The sequence below is a fragment of the Mustela nivalis genome (genome assembly GCF_964662115.1).
Source record: "Mustela nivalis genome assembly, chromosome: 7".
Lineage (NCBI taxonomy): Eukaryota > Metazoa > Chordata > Mammalia > Carnivora > Mustelidae > Mustela > Mustela nivalis.
This window is the reverse complement of record NC_139026.1, coordinates 14,917,315-14,938,065: the sequence shown is the minus strand read 5'-3', so window position 1 is coordinate 14,938,065 and position 20,751 is coordinate 14,917,315. Positions and strand designations below refer to the sequence as shown.

The following is a 20,751-nucleotide window of genomic DNA, read 5'->3' as shown; positions in this document are numbered from 1 at the left end:
AAATGATATTTAGTGCTGAAGAGTTGACACTTCTTCTGGGCAGCTCTGCAAGCCGTGAATCTTCTTGTGGGATTCAGTGCTGGAAGTTTCTGCTCCATGTGAAGGTTTCCTTCTGTTCGTGTTGCTGATCTTTCATAATGTGCATTTAGCTTGTAAGTTGGTCTCAGGACTTTCCCCTCATGCACTAGACACATGTGATCTAAAAATATAATCAGAATAAACTCTGATCTCTTCTGATCAGGGCACAGGCGAATGATTTCTCCCCTTAGAATCATTTGATTGCAGCTGCTTTTCATTTTCTCACCTCTTTGGAGAAAAGTTAATCTTTTGTTTCCTTGTTTGGGACTTCCTCTGAATGTCAATCAGGAAAAGGAAAACTTCTCAGAGCAGGTTAGCGGAAGTGAGGCACCAGAAGGATGTGTAGGAAGAAGGGTTGTGGCTGACCAGTAGACTTGACATGTTTTAATTCTGCCACCAACTTACTGAGTGACCTTGGTCACGTCACTTCCCTGGACCTCATTTTGTAGCACTCATAGCTCCTGTAGACAGCGAGGGTAAGCCAGGTGGCCTCCGGGGCCCTTTCTAGTCCCCGTACTCTGTGGCTCTGTGCTCCAAAAGAATCACAGTGACACTCAGACAAGGTCTCTTTCATGCTGACACGTGGTTGTAGAGATGTCAGTGTTTATGTAGGTGGGGGATTGGGGAGGGAAGCCCTGAGCCAGCTCTTGAGATGATTAGATCCCAGATTAGCCAAATGTAGAACATGTTTGGGGGAGTGGGTGTTCACTAACACAAATCTCATTTTCTCCTAGTCCTGTTGGTCGTTCTTATCCCTGTTGGGGTTTCATTTTAGGCTTTGGGCGTTGCCTTGTATATAAAAATGCTAAATGTACGTTGAAACGCTATACCAATCAGACCTTTGATAAAGTGATGGGGCCGATGTTGGACGCTGCCACAAGGAAACCCATCTGGCGACACGAAATTTTAGATGCAGATGGTATTTGTTCTCCAGGTAAGGGCCTTTTTAAAGAAACATTTATATTTTTGAAATATGAAAGTTATTCAGCAATATTTCTTAATATTCGGTAAACAGAGAAGAGAAAAGATAACAACTTACAAAACCACTTTCCTAACTCAATCAGTGAGGTCATTTTTTTAAAAAGTGTTTTTTGTTTGTTTTTTAAATTGGAGAGAGATAGCATGCAAACATGGGGAGGGACAGAGGGACAGGGAAGGCATCTCAGGCAGACTGCCCACTAAGCGCGGAGCCGGACACAGGCTTGATACCACAACCCTGAGATCATGACCTGAGCTGAAATCAAGAGTCAGGTGCTCAGCCGACTGAGCCGCCCGGGCACCCAGTGTGGTCCTTTTTGATGAATTTCCCTTCCAGTCTGTTTTTCTGTGCATATATTTCTACATAGTAGTCCTAGTTATGCTTCTCTACTTAAAATTTTGAATCTCAGAAGAGCCACTTTAAGGGGTTGTTTAGAAGAAGGTCCTGTCCCTACATTTACACTGGCACGTCATCATTTGTGCATTTAGCTTAGACCAGCTTTCTTAGAATCTTCTTCCCCTAAAATGTGGGACACCATTATAATTACAAACTTGTAATGAACTTTGCTGATGCAGCCCACAGCAGTCGCCCTTGTGAGTCTTACAGGCAGGCCAGTGCGGAGACAGGCATTGACCAAAGGGTCATATGTGAACCTATATCCAGTCACAGCCGGGTTAAGGAATCCTGTAAAGAACTAGGAGGGCATTTGATAGCAAGAGGATCTGACCTAGGCAGGAAGCTTGGGGTAGCCTTCCGTAAGGAAGCAGAGCTGAGATCTGGCGGATAAGTGCAGGTAACTAGCAGATAGGGAGAAGAGTGTATTCTGAGCTGTGCAAGGGCTTGTATAACTATTAAGCTGCAGGGCTCGTTAGTCAAAACTTCCGAAAGGAGGCCACTGGGAGAGTACAGGGGAGGATGCTAAACGTGGATCTGGAGGGAGAGAGAGGGAGGGGCAGGGCCCAGACACAGGCTTTGCAACCACGCTATTTTCTTTTTCTTCTTTTTTAAAGATTTTATTTATTTATTTGACAGAGAGAGATGGCAGGTAGGCAGAGAGAGAGAGAGGAGGAAGCAGGCTCCCTGCGGAGCAGCCACGCTCACTATTTTCATTATGATCCTAAAACCAATGCTGTGATCCGATGGCATTTTGAAATGATCATTCTGATCACAGTGTGGAGAAAAGAGTAGAAAGGGGCCAAAACAGGGGACACCAGCAGAGCAGGTAATGGGAGCCGCAGTGAGGTGGAGCCCGGGGGTGAGGGGAGGCCGCCGGGAGGGGAGAGCCACGCGACTCGTCCGGATGGTGCACGGATGGTGAGTGCTGTGTCCACTGTGCCCACAGCCCCGTGGTGCACGGCTTCCCCTCTGCCTTGCTGCAGTTGTTTCCCTCTTAACCTGGGTCATGTGGTTTGGAAGGTAGTGCCATGACAGTACTGTAGTTCTTGGCCTTTGAGCTTACCAGGAAAAGATGCAGAGAGAGGTGAGAAGAGCAGAAAAAATCAATGAAATATTTTGATTTCCTCATTGTCCAAGTTAGGTCGGCAGTGACTTACTATTGGTTGAAATAACTACTAATAGAAGTAAGTGGCCCGGACTTGTTCCAACACCCTAGAGATCTATAAAACTGCCACTTACTGGGGCCCCTGGTGTCTCAAGTCGGTTGAGTGCCTGACTCTTTGTTTTGGCTCAGGTCAAAATCTCAGGGTCATGAGATCAAGCCCTGTGTCCGGCTCTGGGCTCGGCGCAGAGTCTGCTTGAGATTCTCTCCCCGACTCTGCCCTTCCCCCCACTTGCACGCACATGAATGCTCTCTCTAAAATAAATGAAGAAATAAAATCTTTTAAAAATAAATAAAATTGCCACTTATTGACATGAAGTTAGTATGGTCCCCTAAATCAGTTTCTTGACCTTTTACACCTGTGTGCTCATCTGATTTTTCAAATGGTCTGGCACAGTTCTAGACGAGTCCTGTTGAACTCTAGCTCACATGGAATTGGCTTTTTCCTTCCTTGTGTGCATTTCATGGACCAATCTAACCGCATAGTTGTAGGCTACAGTAATGTTTGTATTCCACAGAGATGGTAATGACCGGGCTATGATTCCTTTCTCTTCTTCTTAGGTGAGAAGGTAGAAAACAAGCAAGTGCTGGTCAATAAGTCCATGCCCACAGTAACTCAGATTCCTCTGGAAGGAAGTAATGTGCCCCAGCAGCCGCAGTACAAGGATGTGCCCATCACGTAGGTATTGGTTGTACCTCGGAAATACGTAGGAAGATTCAAAAAAGACAGAGAGAGAGAAGGGCTAGGGGAAATGAGAAGTTACTCTTGGAGGGTTAGAGAGGAGAAATGACAGTTCGGGGTAGTAATAGTTCTCCTGTGGAGACAGCATGGCATGGAAGGAAAATCTCATCTGTGGAATCGTGGGGGCCTTCCAGCCTGGGCTTGAGTTCGGGGCCAGATAGGCAGGGGTTCCAGGTAAGGGGACAGTGAGTGGGAAGGCCCCACAGGCAGAGGAGCACCTGGGTTTGGAGGACCAGTGTGCCCTGCTGGGACGAGGCTGTGCAGTACTCGGGAGTTAATTCTGTAGATAGTGATACGATCAGATTTGTGTGAAAGAAGTAAATAAATAAAACGCACTGGCTGCAGTGTGGCGTCACCATCAGGGTGGATGAAGGCTGGGCTTTCATACTGGGTGTGCCGTGGGTTACCTTACGTGGGTGAAGCACTCAAACTCTTGGGCTCGGTGCTTTCATCTGAACAATGAGAGACTAGTGCTTGTTAGTTTCCAGATGTCCTCTGGGCTCTCGAATACAGTGAGATACGAGACCTTATGAGATGAGCCACGGGCCAATGGTAGCAGCCACACTGGCACATAAAACTAAAAGGAGTAACAGGATATTCAGTCTAGGCCAGGAACTGAGTTAATCCAGTTCAAGAGGTGAGCCAGGGCGTGACACAGGAGAGCTGGATTCCTGGACAGCGGAAGGCAGTCCAGCAGATCCTTTCAGCACACAGCCGAGGTCTGCTCCGGGCCAGCCACAGTGCTGCATGTCCCAGGGACACATTGCTGAGAGATACCACCAGCCTTGCCTGCAAAGAGCTGCATCTAGTTAGCAAAGACCTACACAAACGCCTAAGTACGGGGACCATCAGATCATCCTTCATGGTTTAGCCGAGAATGTTCACTGTACCAGCTACCATTCTGGGCATCATACAGGTGTTAGCTCATTTGTTCTTACCACTACCCTGTGAACCAGGCTCTCTACATGGCCTTGTTTGAAAGACAGAAACAGGTTAAATAATTTACCGGGGTCACACAGCTACAAGTGGCAGTCAGGATTTGAACTCTCGCAGTCTGGCTTCAGAGCCCAACTCCTGCCCAATATGCTAAATGCTGCCTTGCTGTGGGTGCCATGGATTTGTCTGTGCAGTCGGAGCACAGGGGAGAAAGTGGGCCCTCTACTTAGGGGAGGGGTCGGGACCCTTGCACCCAATCCTACAGAGCAAAAGCTGTTTCAGAATGACAGAGGCGGTTGTGCTAGCTGGTTTTCTTCCTGTCCTGGAGGAGGAGAGCTTTTTTCCTCTTCAAAGCTTGCCCCTCCACTTTCCTGGGTTCTTCATTTAATCTAGACCTTTTTAGGGACCTGACTGTCATTTTCTTTTCTGTCCTTCCATATCTTCAACGAGTTTTCTATCAATTCCTTCCCTGGAGGCTAGAAAGTGTGCTCACATATTTCTTATCCTTAAAAGAAAAGGAAACCTCCCTGGGAGCTCTGTGATCCTTCCAAGCTGCCACTCTTGGTGTCCAAGCATCCCTTTCCCTTGTCTGCAATAAGGGAGTAGCCGTGTGTGAATATGTGTGGAGTGGGTTACATTGCCTTAAGCCTCCCTCGTAATAAGTGTTCACTAAATGTTAGCCATTTCAGACCAGGACTGTAAAAGGGAAATTGTAACCTTAGAATTTAATGTTGAGAAACAAAAGGCACGTTTCAGAGTCCAGAATAGAAATGTCGAAACATTTTGTGGTTGATATTAAATAAAATATGACCTGTGAGCGATAGGTTCACGAAAGGCAGTTTGAAAACTATTTTGATGACTTCCTCTTAATATTAGCTACAAAGGGGCAACGGATTCATATATTGAAAAAGTGATGATCTCTTCAAATGCCGAAGATGCTTTTCTGATCAAAATGCTGCTGAGACAGACCAGGCGTCCAGAGATTGGAGACAAATTCAGCAGCCGTCACGGGCAAAAAGGTAAATTGTATCATTCTTCAACTTGTTTATAAAACCAGAAACAGTACTTATTAACCACATACACGAGAAATGTTGTATAACCTTCCCCCGTTAAAGAAAATTTAGTCCATTGAAAAAATTATTACATTGGGATCAAAATTATGCTTGCTTTGTGCCTTAGGTTAACCTGTTGATACGTTAATGGCATTGAAAAAATGTACCACAGAATTGCCTCTCTTTGTCTTTATCTCCTTCTCTAGCAACTGCTCCTCCGCCAAGATTATGATCCCATTCTAGACAGTATACCCACTAAAGTGCAGGTAGCTGTTTGAAAAAATAAATAGCAAGACCTATATCTCATGGAAGGTGCATATTTCCAGTGCTGTCTGTTGGGCCATGGTATTGTAGGAGGTCAGCACAGGAAGGTGCCTTCAGGCCCCATGGGGAGGTGTGAGGAAGCACAGAGCCCGGGTGCCGGTAGCCAGGCCGAGGTGCCGACCGGCAGCCCAGGTCTCCCGACACCCACGCAGCGCCCTTCTTGCCCCCTGCCCCGTGGTCCCGCTCCTGGATGGGTTTCTCCACCAGACCGCGCTGCCGAGCCCCATTCCTCGCTGGTGGTTGCCGCTGAGTTCTCCTGCACTCGTGGCTTTGTTTTGTCTTCTTATCTTCAGGAAACAGCACGGTGTCACTACTGATTAACTTATTCTCAGTAGGGTCCCTTTTAGTTGTATATCTACCACGCTGCTGAGTGGAACGTTGGCTCCGCCGGGTTTAACTGTGGCGTGTCTGCCGCTTACCTCGTTGAAGAACCACTGGAGCAAAGAACACTTTGGTGGCACTGACTGTGTGCCGGGCAGTGTTCTCCGCACTTTCCATGTACCGACTTACCCAGTCCTGGGAAGTCAGTGCTGTTTTCTTCTGCATATTAGAGGTGCACTGACGTGACTCGCTTGCCTGGTGTCCCCAGTCGGTGGTAGATGTGGTTTTTGAGCCCTCGCCGTCCGTCTCCAGAGTCCACGCTCCTTCCTGAAAACTGTGCTGTGCTGGGTGGCAAGCAGTTAAGTGTTGTGCCGGGAACACAGTAGGTGCTCAAGAAGAGAACAGCGAGCACTAGATCACAGATGCTGCTTGTCATGCCTTCTGCTTTCCTCTTCACTGGTAAATTCCTAGTGCATTGTCTTCTTGTTTTTAATTGATAGGTCTAGAGATAATTGCATTTTATGTTCCTGCTGATTTCAATTTTTATTTGCTAAGCAAGTGTCTATGACAATTTGTTTAGTCAAATGAATCCAGCCTTAGTTGTCATTCCTTCCATCAGTGAAACTGTTCCAGACCAAGATAACTGTTTCATCAAAAACATTTTTAGTTCAGATAACAGACACAAGATTGTTTTGGCCTGTCAGTATCTTATTAAAAAAAATTCATTTTATTCATGTGAATTTGACACTTCTACTTCATACAATTCCCTAAGATGCTAACTCTTCATACCTTTTCAGTGTTTGTAAACATTTCTTGAGATTCTAGTGTTTTCTGCCGCTAGTCAGTGAAAAACAAATTCTCTGTATTGAAACTAGTTCTCCCTTTCTCTAGGTCTAGACAGTTTCTGAGATGCGCTCCTAAATTATTCCATAATCTTGTTCACAGCCTCTATTTCACTTGACCTGTTCCCTGGATAAGGGCAAAGTTTGGTACTCTTCGTATAAAATGTTGGCACTGGATAATTTACAAGAATGCACCCTGTAAGAGAAAGTTTCCATTCTGAATCTGTTTACAAACTTCAGATATCCAAGTCCTCATGTTTTATTCCACTGGAGTATTACGCAAAGAGTGGAAGGCTGGCAAACATTTCAGCGATTATCCACTCTGTTCTGTAACTTCACTAAACTTGAGGACAGAGGTCATATGCTTGTATTTTCATGAAGCCTGATAGAGCCTTTCTCATGGAGGATACCTGATAGGTAGTTGATAATGGTTGAATATATGAGTAAATTGAAGGTAGGGAAATGAAAGGGGACAGATGTGGTCCTCTTGATGGACTGATTTTACTCAGGTTATCATCTATAGATAATATGTGAGCATGCATGTGTATAGTGTAGACAAAACAGTACTTTTGAAAATGAGAAACACACTTGTTCATAAGCTGCTGTAAACACAGACCTGTACAGGCACAGGTAAAGTGTTAGCAGGTCTTTGTGCTCTCACATTTGTCAGACTATTAGTATGATAGGGATAATGTTCATTGACAGAAGTGGTTTCCAGTCTGCAATGATGTGACACAGCAGATTTTGGAGATTGGTTCAACCTTAGTGGGGCTTGATTTTGTACATCTCCACGAAACAGAAAGAAGCTCTCTTGGGGTTAGGTGACCTTTCACTTGTAGTGAGGAGTTTATCTCACTAGTTTTCTTTTCCAGATGGCTTTTAATCCAAGGATGAAAACCTGATTAGCCTCGATTTCCCTTGATACCCCCTTCTCTTACAGCTTCATCAGATTTATTGAAAAGATGGGGAGAAAATGGGCAAACAAAAAACAGGTAGCGTAAGCCTTAAGAAAGTGATGGAAGGATGATGTAGGACCCGTACCTAAGCATGGTTTTTGTTTAAGTATGTTTTTTTAAATCAGATAATAAATGCACTGGTTTAAAAGGTCAAATAGTACAAAAAGGGGGTTTGAACTAAAAAACTGAAAAACAGTCTCTGCGTTTTCTCCAGTTCTGGTTCCCAGAAGCAATTTCTTCTCCTTTTTACCTTCGTATTTCAGAATAATATTTTTAAGCAGCTGAATCTTCATTCATCCATTGTAGAGATGACCTATTGATTTTCCGTGATGGGTGACAGGGGGAGCGAGCATTTCACTGCCTCTCTTTCTTACTCCCGACCTCCATTCCCTGCACAGATGTGTCATAATTGGGGGCGATTTAATTATTTAATTATTTGAATTGCATTATTATGATCACATAAATATTGTTCACCCCCAAACCAAGTAGTTGAATGTGTTTTCTCTATTGTGTAACTGTACTTTTTTTCAGAAGTTAATAATTACCTTGTTTTTAAAATTTGCTCCATTTTCTTATTCTCGTTCCCGTGTTTCCTACCATCAACAGCCTCTCAACAAAATTTCCCACGTGACCACTCGTCTGCTAGGACCATTTCCCTCCACCAGAAGCCCCCGTCTTCAGCGCCGTTCTTCCTGCTCCCCACTGCAGTGGTTTTCCTCTAAGCCCCAGCTTCCCGGTCAGTGGGTTCAGAATGGGTCCCCATAGGCCAGGGGAGTGGAGCCTGGCTCAGCAGGGGTCCTGAGAGACCTCATCTGTGTGCCCCAGAAATGTTTTCAAGAAAGGTTAGAAAGTACTCTGCGTTAGTTTGCTCTAACCAGATACCACAGACTGAGCACTTAAACAACAGAAATTTATTGTCTCACAGTTCTGGAGCCTGAAGTCTAAGGTCAAGGCCATGGCAGGTTTGGCTTCTCCTACCTCTTTCTGTGGCTTGCAGGCAGCCATGTGGCCCTGTGTCCTCACACGGTCTTTTTTCTCTGTGTGCCTGAACCCTGATGGCTCTCCCTCTTCTTACAGGGACAGCCATATTGGATTACGGCCCACCCCATGACCTCATTTAGCCTTAATGTCCTCTTTAAAGACCCTGTCTCCAAATAGGGTCACATTCGGAGGTCTCCTGGGGGTTAGGACTTCACCATAGGAATCTGAAGGTGGGGGACACATTCCATAAGACACGCTAGATGTGCTAAGTGGTAGTCACGTATGGAATTCCCATTTGAACCCCTTTTGCTTGGCTCATCCCATGTCATCCCCACGCCCGACCTTCCTCCACAGTGGAATAGTCTGTTCATTCAATTGCTTGAGAAAGGATGCACTAGAAGTTTTTTTTGTGTTTTGTTTTTTTAAGATCGTGTATATCTGAACATGTTCTGCCTTCATACTTGATTTCTATTCTGGTTGGTTATAGAATTCTAGATTAAAAAATTCTTTACTCTAAGATTCTAATGACATTGCTGCATTATTGTCTGGATTCCATGTTACATTATTTTTCCTGATCTGTGTGTATGTGCGCCCTGTTTCACTCTCTTTCCCTGCCTTCCCCCTCCTCACTTGCCTCCCCCTCCCCACAAAGCTTTTACTATCCTTCTTCTGTTCTGGGAATTCTAAAATTTTCATTTCTTCTCCTAGGAAATTAGGTACCCTTTCTGGAAGTTCAGGGTCCTTCCATTTTCAGACATTCTCTTATTTTGTTGATAATCTCCCTTCATCATGTTCCTCATTGTCTATTTCCTTACCTTCTTGATTTTCTTTGTAGGAGATTTGAATTTTAGTTTCCAGATTTTTTTAAAAAGATTTTATTTATTTGTTTGACAGAGGGAGATCACACGTAGGCAGAGAGACAGGCAGAGAAAGAGGAGGAAGCAGGCTCATCTCAGGACCCTGGGGTCATGACCTGAGCCGAAAGCACAGGCTTTAACCCACTGAGCCCACCCAGGCACCCCTAGTTTCCAGATTTTTTTTTAACCTATTTTAATTTATAGTAAAAATTTTAAGTTTAATTTTTAGACTTTTTTATAGCAGTGAGTATATATTTTTAGCATTATTTTCATTTTTAGTTTTAGTTTTTTGTTTCTGTTTTTGTTTTTTTCTTTTCAGCTTTCTTCTGTTCCTAATTGGCTATATTCCTTGAGTCTTCCCCTTCTGTGTGTTTTCGGGTCTGATTGTCATTGTGTTTCTGTTAAAATAATTTTATATGTGCTTAAATATCCAGAATACCCTGTTGGCTAACTTAGGTAAGTACATTTTAGGTTCACTGAGGATAGGAAACACACCCTACTAATTTATTTTACTTCCAAAGCACCCAGCACACACTTTGCCTATAATGTGGTTTCCCGTGGCTGTGTTTGTGGAATAATTTAGTAAGTAGAGTATCTTAAATGTACAGACACAATAAGCCAAAATCATCTTCCCCAAATTAGTGCAACTTATTCTTCCTCATAAATATCAGAAGTGGGATGGGTCATCGTTGTCTAGACTGGTGTCGGAGCCTCACCACCCAAGGCTCCAGCTCCCCAGGCATACCTGAAATCACAAGCCCCCTGGGCTTTTCCAGCCGAGTCACTAAGTATTGCATGCCCACCCCGGGCACGGATGGAATGTGTCTTGACAGCCCCAGAGAAATCTGTTTGGTTGTATTTCAATCACCATTGTGGGTTCAAAACTCTGCTGGGCTCATAGGAGCTAGAAAGGACATGCCGCCTCTGCTAAGGCCCAACAAGAGTTGTCTCTGCCCCTGAAGCAGCAAGAGGAGTACAAAGGGTCACATGTGGCCACAGGCTAAATGTCATGAGGAAGACCAGTAGTGAGAGAGCAGGTGGGAGTTATTAGTGGGTAAGAATAAAATCTTGGAGTTCGAAAAGACCTTTTAAAAGTCTGGTCTGGGTCCATCTTCCTGGAATAAGAATTCTTTTAGCTTATCTTTGGCAGGTGGTTTTCCACTTTGTGTGTGCCGGTGAGGGGAAGCCCCTCCTGCTTTCCGGGGCAGCTGCTCTGGGTGCTCCCATTCGGATGGTTCCGTGGCGTTCCATGTGCGCTGTTCTGGAGCGTGTCCTGTGTGGGGCGTAAACGGATGCCTTCCCCTTTGCTGCATGGCCGCCCTCTGTTCAGCATTTAAAGAAGGGCTTCCGGTTGGGAAGTAGTGGGACAAAGAGGTAGAGGTCTTGAGCCCTAACCAAACGAGCTGTTTTCTCTTTATGCCTTGGTCCCCCCGTCTTTGAAATGGGGACAGTTGCCTAGGAGTTGTCCCTGTGATTGAAGGAATTGATGTGTGTAAAGCAGCAAAGCCAGTGTCTGGTGCACGGCCAGCAGCCAGGAAAGGTGGGCGGCCGCTGTCAGGTCTGTCCCCGGTCCCTCGCAGAGCGGGCAGGAAGGGAAGGCTCGAGACTGGGTGAGGTGGATGCAGCGGGGCTGGGGAAATGGGTGGGCGAGTCACGGGGTTCCTTGACCCACAGGAACAAACAGGAAGGAGCCCCTGGGCCTGGCTTTAAGCGGCTTTGTCTCATTGAACTTGAGGTGATAGAGGATCATCTCAGGTGCTGATGTCATTAGCTTGTTCATTGATTGCGCTTTCACTGTGTCCCAGGCAGGCACTGTTCTGGGTACGGGAAATGCAGTAGTCAGCAGGACCAACAGGGTCTGTCCTCTCCTGGATTGGGAGTGTGTGCCCAGGAGGAACACTGCCAGAGTGGGGGCAAGGGATGCCCTCGGGGGGTGCTCTGGAGGCCCGGCCAGCAGGACCAGCTGATGGCTGAGGTGTTGGGCGAGGAAGGGCAGGAGCTGAAGGTGAGGACGAGGCCTGAGCAGCTGCTGCTGCTGTTTACCAGGCAGCGGTGGACTGAGAGGGGGTGTTGGGAATTAGGCTGGGGCAGGGGTTGAGGATTTGGGACCTCAGGTCTGAGAGAACCCTGGGAGCCTCCAAGTAAGGATGTTAGATGTGTTAGATGTGCACTTGGATATGGAGTCTGGAGCTCCAGGGAGCGGTTAAGGCTGCGGATAAAATGTGGGCTTCGTGTGCATGAAAATTTGTAGCACTTTTTGCCTTCTGTGTTAGTATGTTACAAGCATTTTCCTTCTGTCCTTAATCTTCACAGTCTAATTGGTATCGTTACTCCTACTCTGTAGAACCTGAACCGTGAGGCTCAGGGAGATGATGAGTAGCTTGCCAACCGCAGCTCCTTGCTGGCAGAGTCAGGATTCAAATCCAGGTTTTTGGTCTGGGTACATTTCCTACTCTGGTAAATCTCATCAAAGGGCACTCTTGTCTCTTCTGATTCACTCTGCCCCCAGATCGGAGTATTCCCTGGGAATCCCCCCGCCTTGAGAGAAACAATCTTTTCTTGAAACTGACACCTCTTACTTCTTACAACTTTCCTATATCTCCTCCTTAAGGCGGTCATTTTCTCAAAATTCCCATTCTTGGATAAGCAGGTTTACAGGCTGTTCTCTGCCACAAGTCTGGAGTCCATACTAATCCTTGCATACTTCGTTCCAGAACCACCTGCCAAACCCCCTTATTAAGACATACTAGTAACATAAAGCTGTGTTTGTCAGGAACCCCTTCCCTTCTAGCATCAATTCGTTGTAAAACACAGTCCCTGTTCCCTTTTTTCATCAGTCCTCTGGCCAGGCTTTCATGGCCTTGGTTAAAATTCTGTCAAAAATTTGAGCAGATACTAAAAGGAAGTAAATTGTTGCGCCCTCAACTTTGACCCTCCACCTGATTCCTCTGGCTGGCTGGGATAGTTAGGGCCCTAAGGGACAGTGAGGACAGTGAGCTGGTTTGGAGCATTCACGTGCGGTGGACACAGTTCTTGGCATCTGCAAGGAACCGTAATACCCAGCCACCTTAGTGCAGCCGGAACTGCTTCAGGCCTAGGATAGCTGGATGTTGGCAAATGGGATGTGAAGGGGATGGAGAAGGTCGTCCCCAGCCTCAGCCCTGCTCTGTGACGTTGTCGTGAAATGAGCTGACGGTGTTCCCTAATGCTGGGAATCCCACGATTCCTGCAGTGATCTGGTTCTCTTTGGGCCCAGACGCATGCCAGAGGAAGAGCCGAGTTAGCCAGACGTCGTTTTCACTCCTGGAAGGCAGGATTGTCTGTAAACAGTATTTCGTCCTTCATAGCATTACCCACAAGTGGACACATATGTGGGTTCTACGAGCAGATGTGAGGATCATTTTGATTTAATGGATCTTCGTGCCCGTTTCTTTTTCCCTCCTGTGCTGAGAGCATCGCATGTGTTCTCTCTGGTGTTCGGAAAGCAGCGTGTGCTGCAGATTGCCTGATTGTCGCCCCTTGTCAGCGGTTCACTTTGATGAAGCTGTTGTGAGCAAGGTTTCCTCCGGTGCACGTGGCGTGTGGAGATCGCATTTCCACTCCAGCAATTAGAGGAGACTTCAATCCACGTTCACAGAACTGACTGTCCTGCTCAAGCCTGATCAGCTCCAAGGTGGGGGACGTCATGAGTAGCTGAGGGAGACAAATGGGAAGTGGAGGCCACTTGGCCATGGTTCTGGGCCGGGTGTCGTACCAGCTCTGGGGGCCAACGACAGAGCGGGGGGCGGACTGGAGCAGGAGCTCCAGCACCGGGTCGTCGGGAGCGCACGTCCGTGCCGGGCGACAGGCAGAGAGTGATGTCGCTGACCGGAGAAGGCCTGCTGAAGAACCAAAGTGTTGGGGCAGGAGCTGTTCAAAACGTCACAGCCTCGTAAGCAGCATCGCCTTCCATGACCTCAGGAGTGGAGGAACGCGAGCAGAGAGCCAGGTGCGGAGCAGGAAGTCTTGCGTGAAGAAGAGGGTGTCTGAGCGCAGAGACGACTCCAGCCTCAGCGAAAGGCAGGAGTCCCTCTGCGCACACTTTTTGAATGAGGGAATTCAGAGAATTGCAGTGCGGCACAGCCCTCCTTTGGGTTTTCCTGAAGCCTGTTCTGTATCTCATCCCTAAATGCCACTGAATCCGCTCCCCCCCCAGAAGAGCTGGGCCTTTGATCAAGAATCTCTAGAGCAGTCCCTCTTCGGTAGAATGCAAAATACTTCCACACACCGAAGTTGTGCACTTGTTGTATTGGCTTACAATGGAAGGAAAGTTTTGTTCAGTGTGTTTTGACCTCAGCTGGGAAGAGTATTAAAACCCTGAAGTCTTGTCCTTTTTTCCAAGTGTTCTAGACCTCTAGGTACCTTTGAGGGACTTTAGCAGTAGAGGCACAGTGATGCTGCATGGGGGAAAACAGAGCAGAATGCAGATCTAGAATGTTCTTTATGTTTGTCTTCTTATTATTCTTCAGTTTGTACACAGAGTTGAAGGTAGAAGAAGACATTCACATATGTGATTGGATAATGAGACTCTTTATTAAAGTCAAAATTACGTATTTTTGCCTCTCGAGCTTTGGTATAAGTTCTGTATGAAGGGAACTCGTCAAAGGCAAACATTTTTAATCTTGAGCCTTGCTTTTTCTGATGGTTATTTCATTCATGCGAAGGGTGAGCGGATTTCCTGATCTTTTTTTAAAAAGGAATGTTTAACAGAAATTATCTGTCAGCCTAAGGAGTTCCCAGGTTAAGTTTCCCTTCAGAGTGCAGACAAACCAAATTATTATATTTCCAGATTTCCTCCTACTTTTGCTGCCCTTCACAACGAGGGAGGAAAAAGTGGACTCCTTTGATGTGGGGGGAAAAAAAGCAATATATCACTTCCCTGAAAGAACATTTCTCAGTCTCTCATGTGAAAAAGGATTAGCACCTCCAACAAAGGTCCTGTAGATCACAGAATCGGGCAGCAATACCAAATAGTACTCCTAAGGAGAGGAAAAACTGTATTTGAGCAAGAGTGTTTGTCCTGGCAAACAGAAGCTTTTTAATAACTGCAAATCTGAGATAAAGGCCTACGCTCCTCGGAGTCTCCCCGTAAATCCTCAGCCAGTCTAAACAGAGCGAGGCTGACTTTTGTTTTAAAATAGAAGTATAGTCTCATCAAAATACAGTGTTTTCGTGGACCAGCTCCGACTACCTGTGGCTCCTAAGGATCCCGTATTTACGGATAAAATGGTTTGTAAGATTCTTCTTTGACCCTCTCGTGTCAACGGCAGTTTGTTAGAAGGCGGCTTGCTTCTATTTCACATTGATAAAAGTTGTTCCAAAGCAAAACAAGTTGCGGAATTAATGCATTAAAGTTATTCAGCCAAACAAGTTGCTGCGTTACTGTATTAAGATTTTGGTTGAGTGTTTATTAGACGAAATGGAAACCCACCCTGACTTCCCTTATACGCATTTGGTATAAAGAGGCTGTGGGAAGTAAGAAAATGCCAATTCTTGTGCACCAGAAAAGCTGAGAGGGAAGTTCGCTCAGTCAGTCTCAGTGCAAAACTCTGCTTTTTCCAGGTGTTCCTGCACTTCCTTTTTCGGGAGTCTGTTTTCTAAAAGTGAGAGAATGAAAAGGCTCTGATTGAAGATACCATCATACTAATAGCACCTTGTACACATGTGGCACTTGAGGTGCCCCCAGTCCGCTCTGCTAGCTGGAGCTTCAAAGTCTGCATGTCGTTGGCTCCCTACTTTGCTTGATCCTGCCTGAATGAAAGATTCTAAGTGGGAGGGGAGAAGGGGGCCTGTGGAGCAAACAGTGGGAGCCCCGGGACGAAGGGTAGGATGCCAAGTGACCCTTCAGAATTTTGGTCCAAAAACAAATTCTGGGAACTCTTTAATGTGAGAAATCAGGATTATTTTGTTCACATGGGCCCCTTAATTGTAAGATTTTTTTTTAATCTACTTTTTTAAGAACAAATTTTAGTCTCCGGTAGCTAGTTAGTAACCCTCTGACCTTTCAGTAAATACCCAACTAAAGCTTTGAAATTAGGGTGTTTAGTGTTTTATGGCCCAGAATAAAAATCTCCAATTCTGTTTCCAAATAGTGTAGCCTCAACACATTTTATTAAGCTCTTGACACATTCAGCCGTGTGTATTTTGTAAAGTTCCTATGGTTATTGTTTTACAATAGCTGCTTCCAGAAGCATTGTAAGGGTTTCAATTAATCAGCCCTTTGTGTGCTTCAGACTATGCAAATTTATCACATCAAACCATTCAACTGCTCATGGGAAAGCCGTGTAAAAACTGTATTGTCTTCTAGCGCCTCCTCTCATTTAGAGTGATGTTTTAATAAGAAAGCTAATCAAGTTTTCTTATGCATTATTTATCTGTTAACATGTAAGGAAGAGCCGAATTAAAATTATGTCAACCGGGATATGGCAAGAGATGTGATAGATCTGGAAGTGATTCAACGGCAAAACAAAGCTCATATGATTCAACAGTTTTTGTCTCCTCCCCTCCCCCTGGGGATTATTTAAGGTGCTGGTGTGAAAAATAAAAGAAGGTTAATTCAATAACTGGAAAGGCGGGAGAAAGGAGGAGCCACCTGTGTTCGCCTTCACGTTTTTGATTGAGAGATTTACATTTCTGAATATAGAAAGGCTTATCGAGAGGAGGTCATTCAAAGCAAAACACTTCTTCCTTGATACAAACAGCCAAACTGGAAAGCGGCCCCGTTGCTTCCCCCTGCTTTCATCACTTAGCCCCTCTTTCGCCCTAGAAGTCTGCAACCCAGGCCCTGTGGGGAGTAAAGTTAGTCGGGAGCCCCATCCTGCCGATGTGAGATGGTCTGAACAGCGAGCTTTTCGGCCGCTCCTTCTGTTCATTAGGCTGGTCTCTGCTTTGCTAGTTTGCTTCCTGCTGAGAGTAATTAGGTTTCTTATATAATAATAATTCCTTGTATTTAGATGCTGCCTTTCTCTAAGGACCTTAAAGTACCTCTCAGACATTAGCTCATCTGTTCTTCTAACACAATTGCCTCATGAGATAGGTGCTAATTATTCCCATTACAAAGACCAAACAACTAAGGCTCACCAGAAAGTGGTGCTTTCCCTTCAATATCACTTGAATGGCAGAGAGTCAAATTAAGGTCGCCCGATTACTTGGTATCCTGCCTTACTTAGATCTGAGAGTCGGGGGGGGGGGGGACGGTGAGTCCTTTGTAGATGGAACCCCCTGAATCCACAAACCTCATTAACACCAGGCGTGGCCAAGTGGTCACTCACTGAACACCCACACTTTTCTTCCACTGTGACCGATAGAGGGAAATCACAGCAGCCTTTCACCTTCACTAGTGCAGAAACTGTTCAGTTTACAGAATAAACAGCCTTGTCTCAGAGGTAAGCACCTGCAGAAGGTAAAAGTAGATGAGTTAGCCCCCAATTAGTATCATGTCAGGAGAACCTACTCCAATCTGTCTGCCTCATTTAGAGCATTTGAAGGTGGCACGCTGAATGGTATCGGTGTTTTTGTTGTCGATGCTCAGTCGTTTTAATCAGCACAGGACACCTCTCACGTGGAGTTGGGTCCCGAGCCTCTCCCTGCCCCACCTCCAGCAGGTGCTTGTTAAGGGAGGGAAAGGACTGTCCTCACCCAGAAAACAAAGAGGCGCCTCATGGATGAGCCTGGGGGCACTGCACCAATCCAACGGTGGTTATACGGAGAAGGTTAGACCTGCTACATAAAAATTACAACAATTAAAAAGTGAAACAGAGTGTGTTACTCAGATGTGACCAGTTATAGATGAAAACCCTTCTCTTGTCGGCACTCAGCACACTGAAGTTACATCAAAAACAGCTCTTGAATTAAAGATTTCTTTACAGTTTTCTTCTGCTCCCCTTCCTGTCTTGACAGGGTGTGAGAATGTGTTCGTTTTTCCTTCTTTTTTTTTTTTTTAACCTTCTTTTAATTTTTTTTGTTTGTTTGAATTAGGATAGTTCCATTACACTAAAACTAGTTTAAAAAAAAAAAGCCAGAAATGACTGGTGAACAAGTCATTTGCTGTTTATAATTAGAAATACTTTCTAAGAATGATTCATTAGATTAACCAAACTTTTGCTGGGCAAACCTATTCTTAAAATGATTTATGTTATGTTCTGTGAGGGCATGGAAATAGAAATAACAAATTGGCGTTAAGATCCTCCAGTGTCTAGAGCCTGACACAGAGAGAACTGTGACAGTGGGTCCCCACATGTGCCTTTCCTGCGTGGCTTGGCGGTCAGACTTGGGCCTCTAGACTCCCTAAATTCTTCGCCTTTACAATTTGAAACAAATAGTGCGGTTAGTGGAATAATATATTATCTATTGGGTATCTGTGGAAGTATCCTGCTCATTCTGTGTTCTGGTTTGTCTTCTAACCTATTTTCATTTCTTAGAAGGTGTGCAGTGTAGCCTGTGGTCTGATTCCGGGTCGGTCCCTGTGAGTCCTTGACGCGTCTGGGGGCCTGTTCAGCGGGTGTGTTTGCGTTCTGCTGCCAGGAGGTTGTGCTATAAACAATGGGGTGGAGACTCCAGCATGAGCCAGGGGATGAAATTTTATTTTAAAATCTGAAATGCTGTGTAAGCATTTAAGGTATGAATCGGTAATTGTTTCAATAACAGCTTCCATTAGATATGGTTTATTTGTAGTCCGTCCTCTTTTCAAGGGTCCAGGGGAGTGTTAACACACTGGAGCGGGCTGCATATCATTTACATTTTTAAACCAGCATTAAGGGAAAGTGACTGTAACTTTTGAGAGTTCTAAATCTTGGGAGAGATTTTACGCCTCCATCCTTAGAGAAAACTTTTTTAACGTATCACGTGAAAATAAGAAAAGAAACCTTCCTTGGCTTTGATGAAGGCTCTGAATGATTCTGAAACCAAGAAATACGTTTTTTAAAAAAAGAAAAGTCTGGTTCAGAGACCAAGAGCTCTCTTCTCCCCTCCTAATGAATTCCGTAAAATACGAACTTTTTAAAAATCATCTGTCTCATTTGAGATTCAAGATCATCAAATTCTGTCTAAATATTTTGTTTTAACTTCTAAGCTCATTATGGTTTCTTTGTGTTAACTTGTATTAAAATCTGTCAGCTATGACTGGTCTCATAAGCACAGCCAGCGGACCAGAATAAGTTAATTATTTACTTGTGTCACTAGTGCTCTTCATCTAATGAAATGCACAGCTGTGTTAGATCTGCAGTTGGATGTGTAGCTCCCATTGTTCCACGAGTCAGCAGAGGGTAGAAGCCCCAGTGATGGAGAGCCCTCAGTTCTTTCTGCTGTTCTGGCTTTCTGTGTCGATTTCATGGATCTTTTATCATTCACTTTCACACAAAACAAACAACACAGGGCTGTCTGCTATGGGAACCATCTTGGCATATAAAAGGGTTTTCAGAGCCTAAAGTAATTTTAAGTTAGCTAAGATTTAATTTTTGGCTTACAGGTGCCCTTGATTCGGATGTGGCCAAAGCAGTTCCTATAATGGAATGAAAAATTCCCAAAGTTACTTGTCTGTATTTTTAAATACCGTGTCAGAAAGAGGCCGGTAGAATTACTTCCCAAAAAGGAAACTGCTACTACATTTTAATCACATTTCAAGCAAAGTTATTAGAAATTTAGATTTCAGGGGAAGGAGCATTGCTTTCATTTTAATAGCAAAGTTAAATTGGCCTGATTAAATGTGTCAACGGAAACTGAAAATACAAGATGCAAATCCCCTCTCTGCTTACCCTCCCCCCATAGGATTCCCTGCTCCCCCCCACACCACCCCCCCAGCTTCTGTACCTCCTCCTCCTCACTCCCACCTTCTCAAGTTGGGGGGCGGACGCCAGCTTCCCCCTGTGAGCCGCAGCCGCTGAAGGGTGCCGAGGTCTTCCTTTGGTTTTGTTTTTAAAGAATCTAACCAAACCCTCCACGTCCTCACCAGCCAAAGTGACATTCTGTCCAGAGCACATCCCAGGACCGGCCTCCACAGGAACTGCCGTTTTTAACATTTTGTTCACTGTTACACAATGTTGTTGTCGGTGCACCTAGATTTACAATTTGATCTCTTTCAGAGACAATTTCCCCAGTAGCCTGAGTGTTTGTCAGATAATTTCAGTGTGGACAAGATGGATTTGGGGAGGGAAGAAAGAAAGGGTCACACACTCGGCTTAATTTAAATTCTGAGACGTCGTAGTTGAATTTGAAATAAACTGAACTGAGTGATTGTTTCTGTGCTTCATGTCGGAAAGCATACGTTCTTTATGGTAAACAGTACAATCGCAACCAAAAAGCCAGTTAAAGCACCTACATGCTCTTGAATTCAACACCACAAATCTAATTACCGTATCATTGGTAGCCACTAGAAGTCAGAATATCAATAACCAGTACCAAAATAAGCAAATGGCTTTCTTTTTCTTTAGACTTTAGCTCTTGGCGTTTATAACACATCACAAAGATTTTATTTTATTTTAAAACAGTTTGATTTTGTAGAAATCACACTGAGGAATGCAAACTTTCTGGGAGAGCAGTTTCTTCTCAATAGGTACAGATGGTTGATAACTTTATATACAAGGGAAAAAGAATTTGATCTTAGTAGATATAAAAGGATCTTATTTCTTCATCCAATGCCATTGTACATTAGTTTTCTCATTTTAAATTATATAAATTGGGGTTAACAGTCTCAATTATGCCCCTGTCCCTCCTACCAAGAAAAAGAAATCAGAGCCATTAAGAACAACTTAAGTGACAAAATCCCCTACAGGTTGAAGTAATATGAAGGGAGTAAGAAAATACAGTTAATTTAAGAGACAGCAGTGTTCATAGAACTGAGAGGTTTTTGTTTTGTTCGGTTTCCATCCTTAGAATTCTGCTTCTAATTCTAGTCTTTTCTTTCAAGAACAAGTTGACATTTAATTTTCTTGTTCAACTTCACAACTTCCATCAAAGATCACTCTTCTAATGTCTTGTCAGCCATAGGAATTAGAATTTCTTGAGGCCGTTTAGGCCCAGCCATGGAAGCCCCGGGCAAAAGCCAGCCCGCCAGCCAGTGCTCTGGTCGCCGTATTAGCACACCAGCCAC

The 20,751-nt window shown here is 44.8% G+C and overlaps 1 protein-coding gene across 1 annotated transcript in view; it reads left to right on the top strand.

Annotated features, from left to right (window-relative positions):
• Nucleotides 1-20,751, top strand: part of POLR3B (RNA polymerase III subunit B) — a 104,438-nt gene that overhangs the window by 68,779 nt on the left and 14,908 nt on the right. Inside the window, exons 21-23 of the mRNA XM_082740562.1 lie at nt 854-1,012; nt 3,177-3,294; nt 5,170-5,312. Of these exons, the coding sequence (XP_082596688.1) occupies nt 854-1,012; nt 3,177-3,294; nt 5,170-5,312 (420 nt within the window). The remainder of the gene's footprint in view (nt 1-853; nt 1,013-3,176; nt 3,295-5,169; nt 5,313-20,751) is intronic.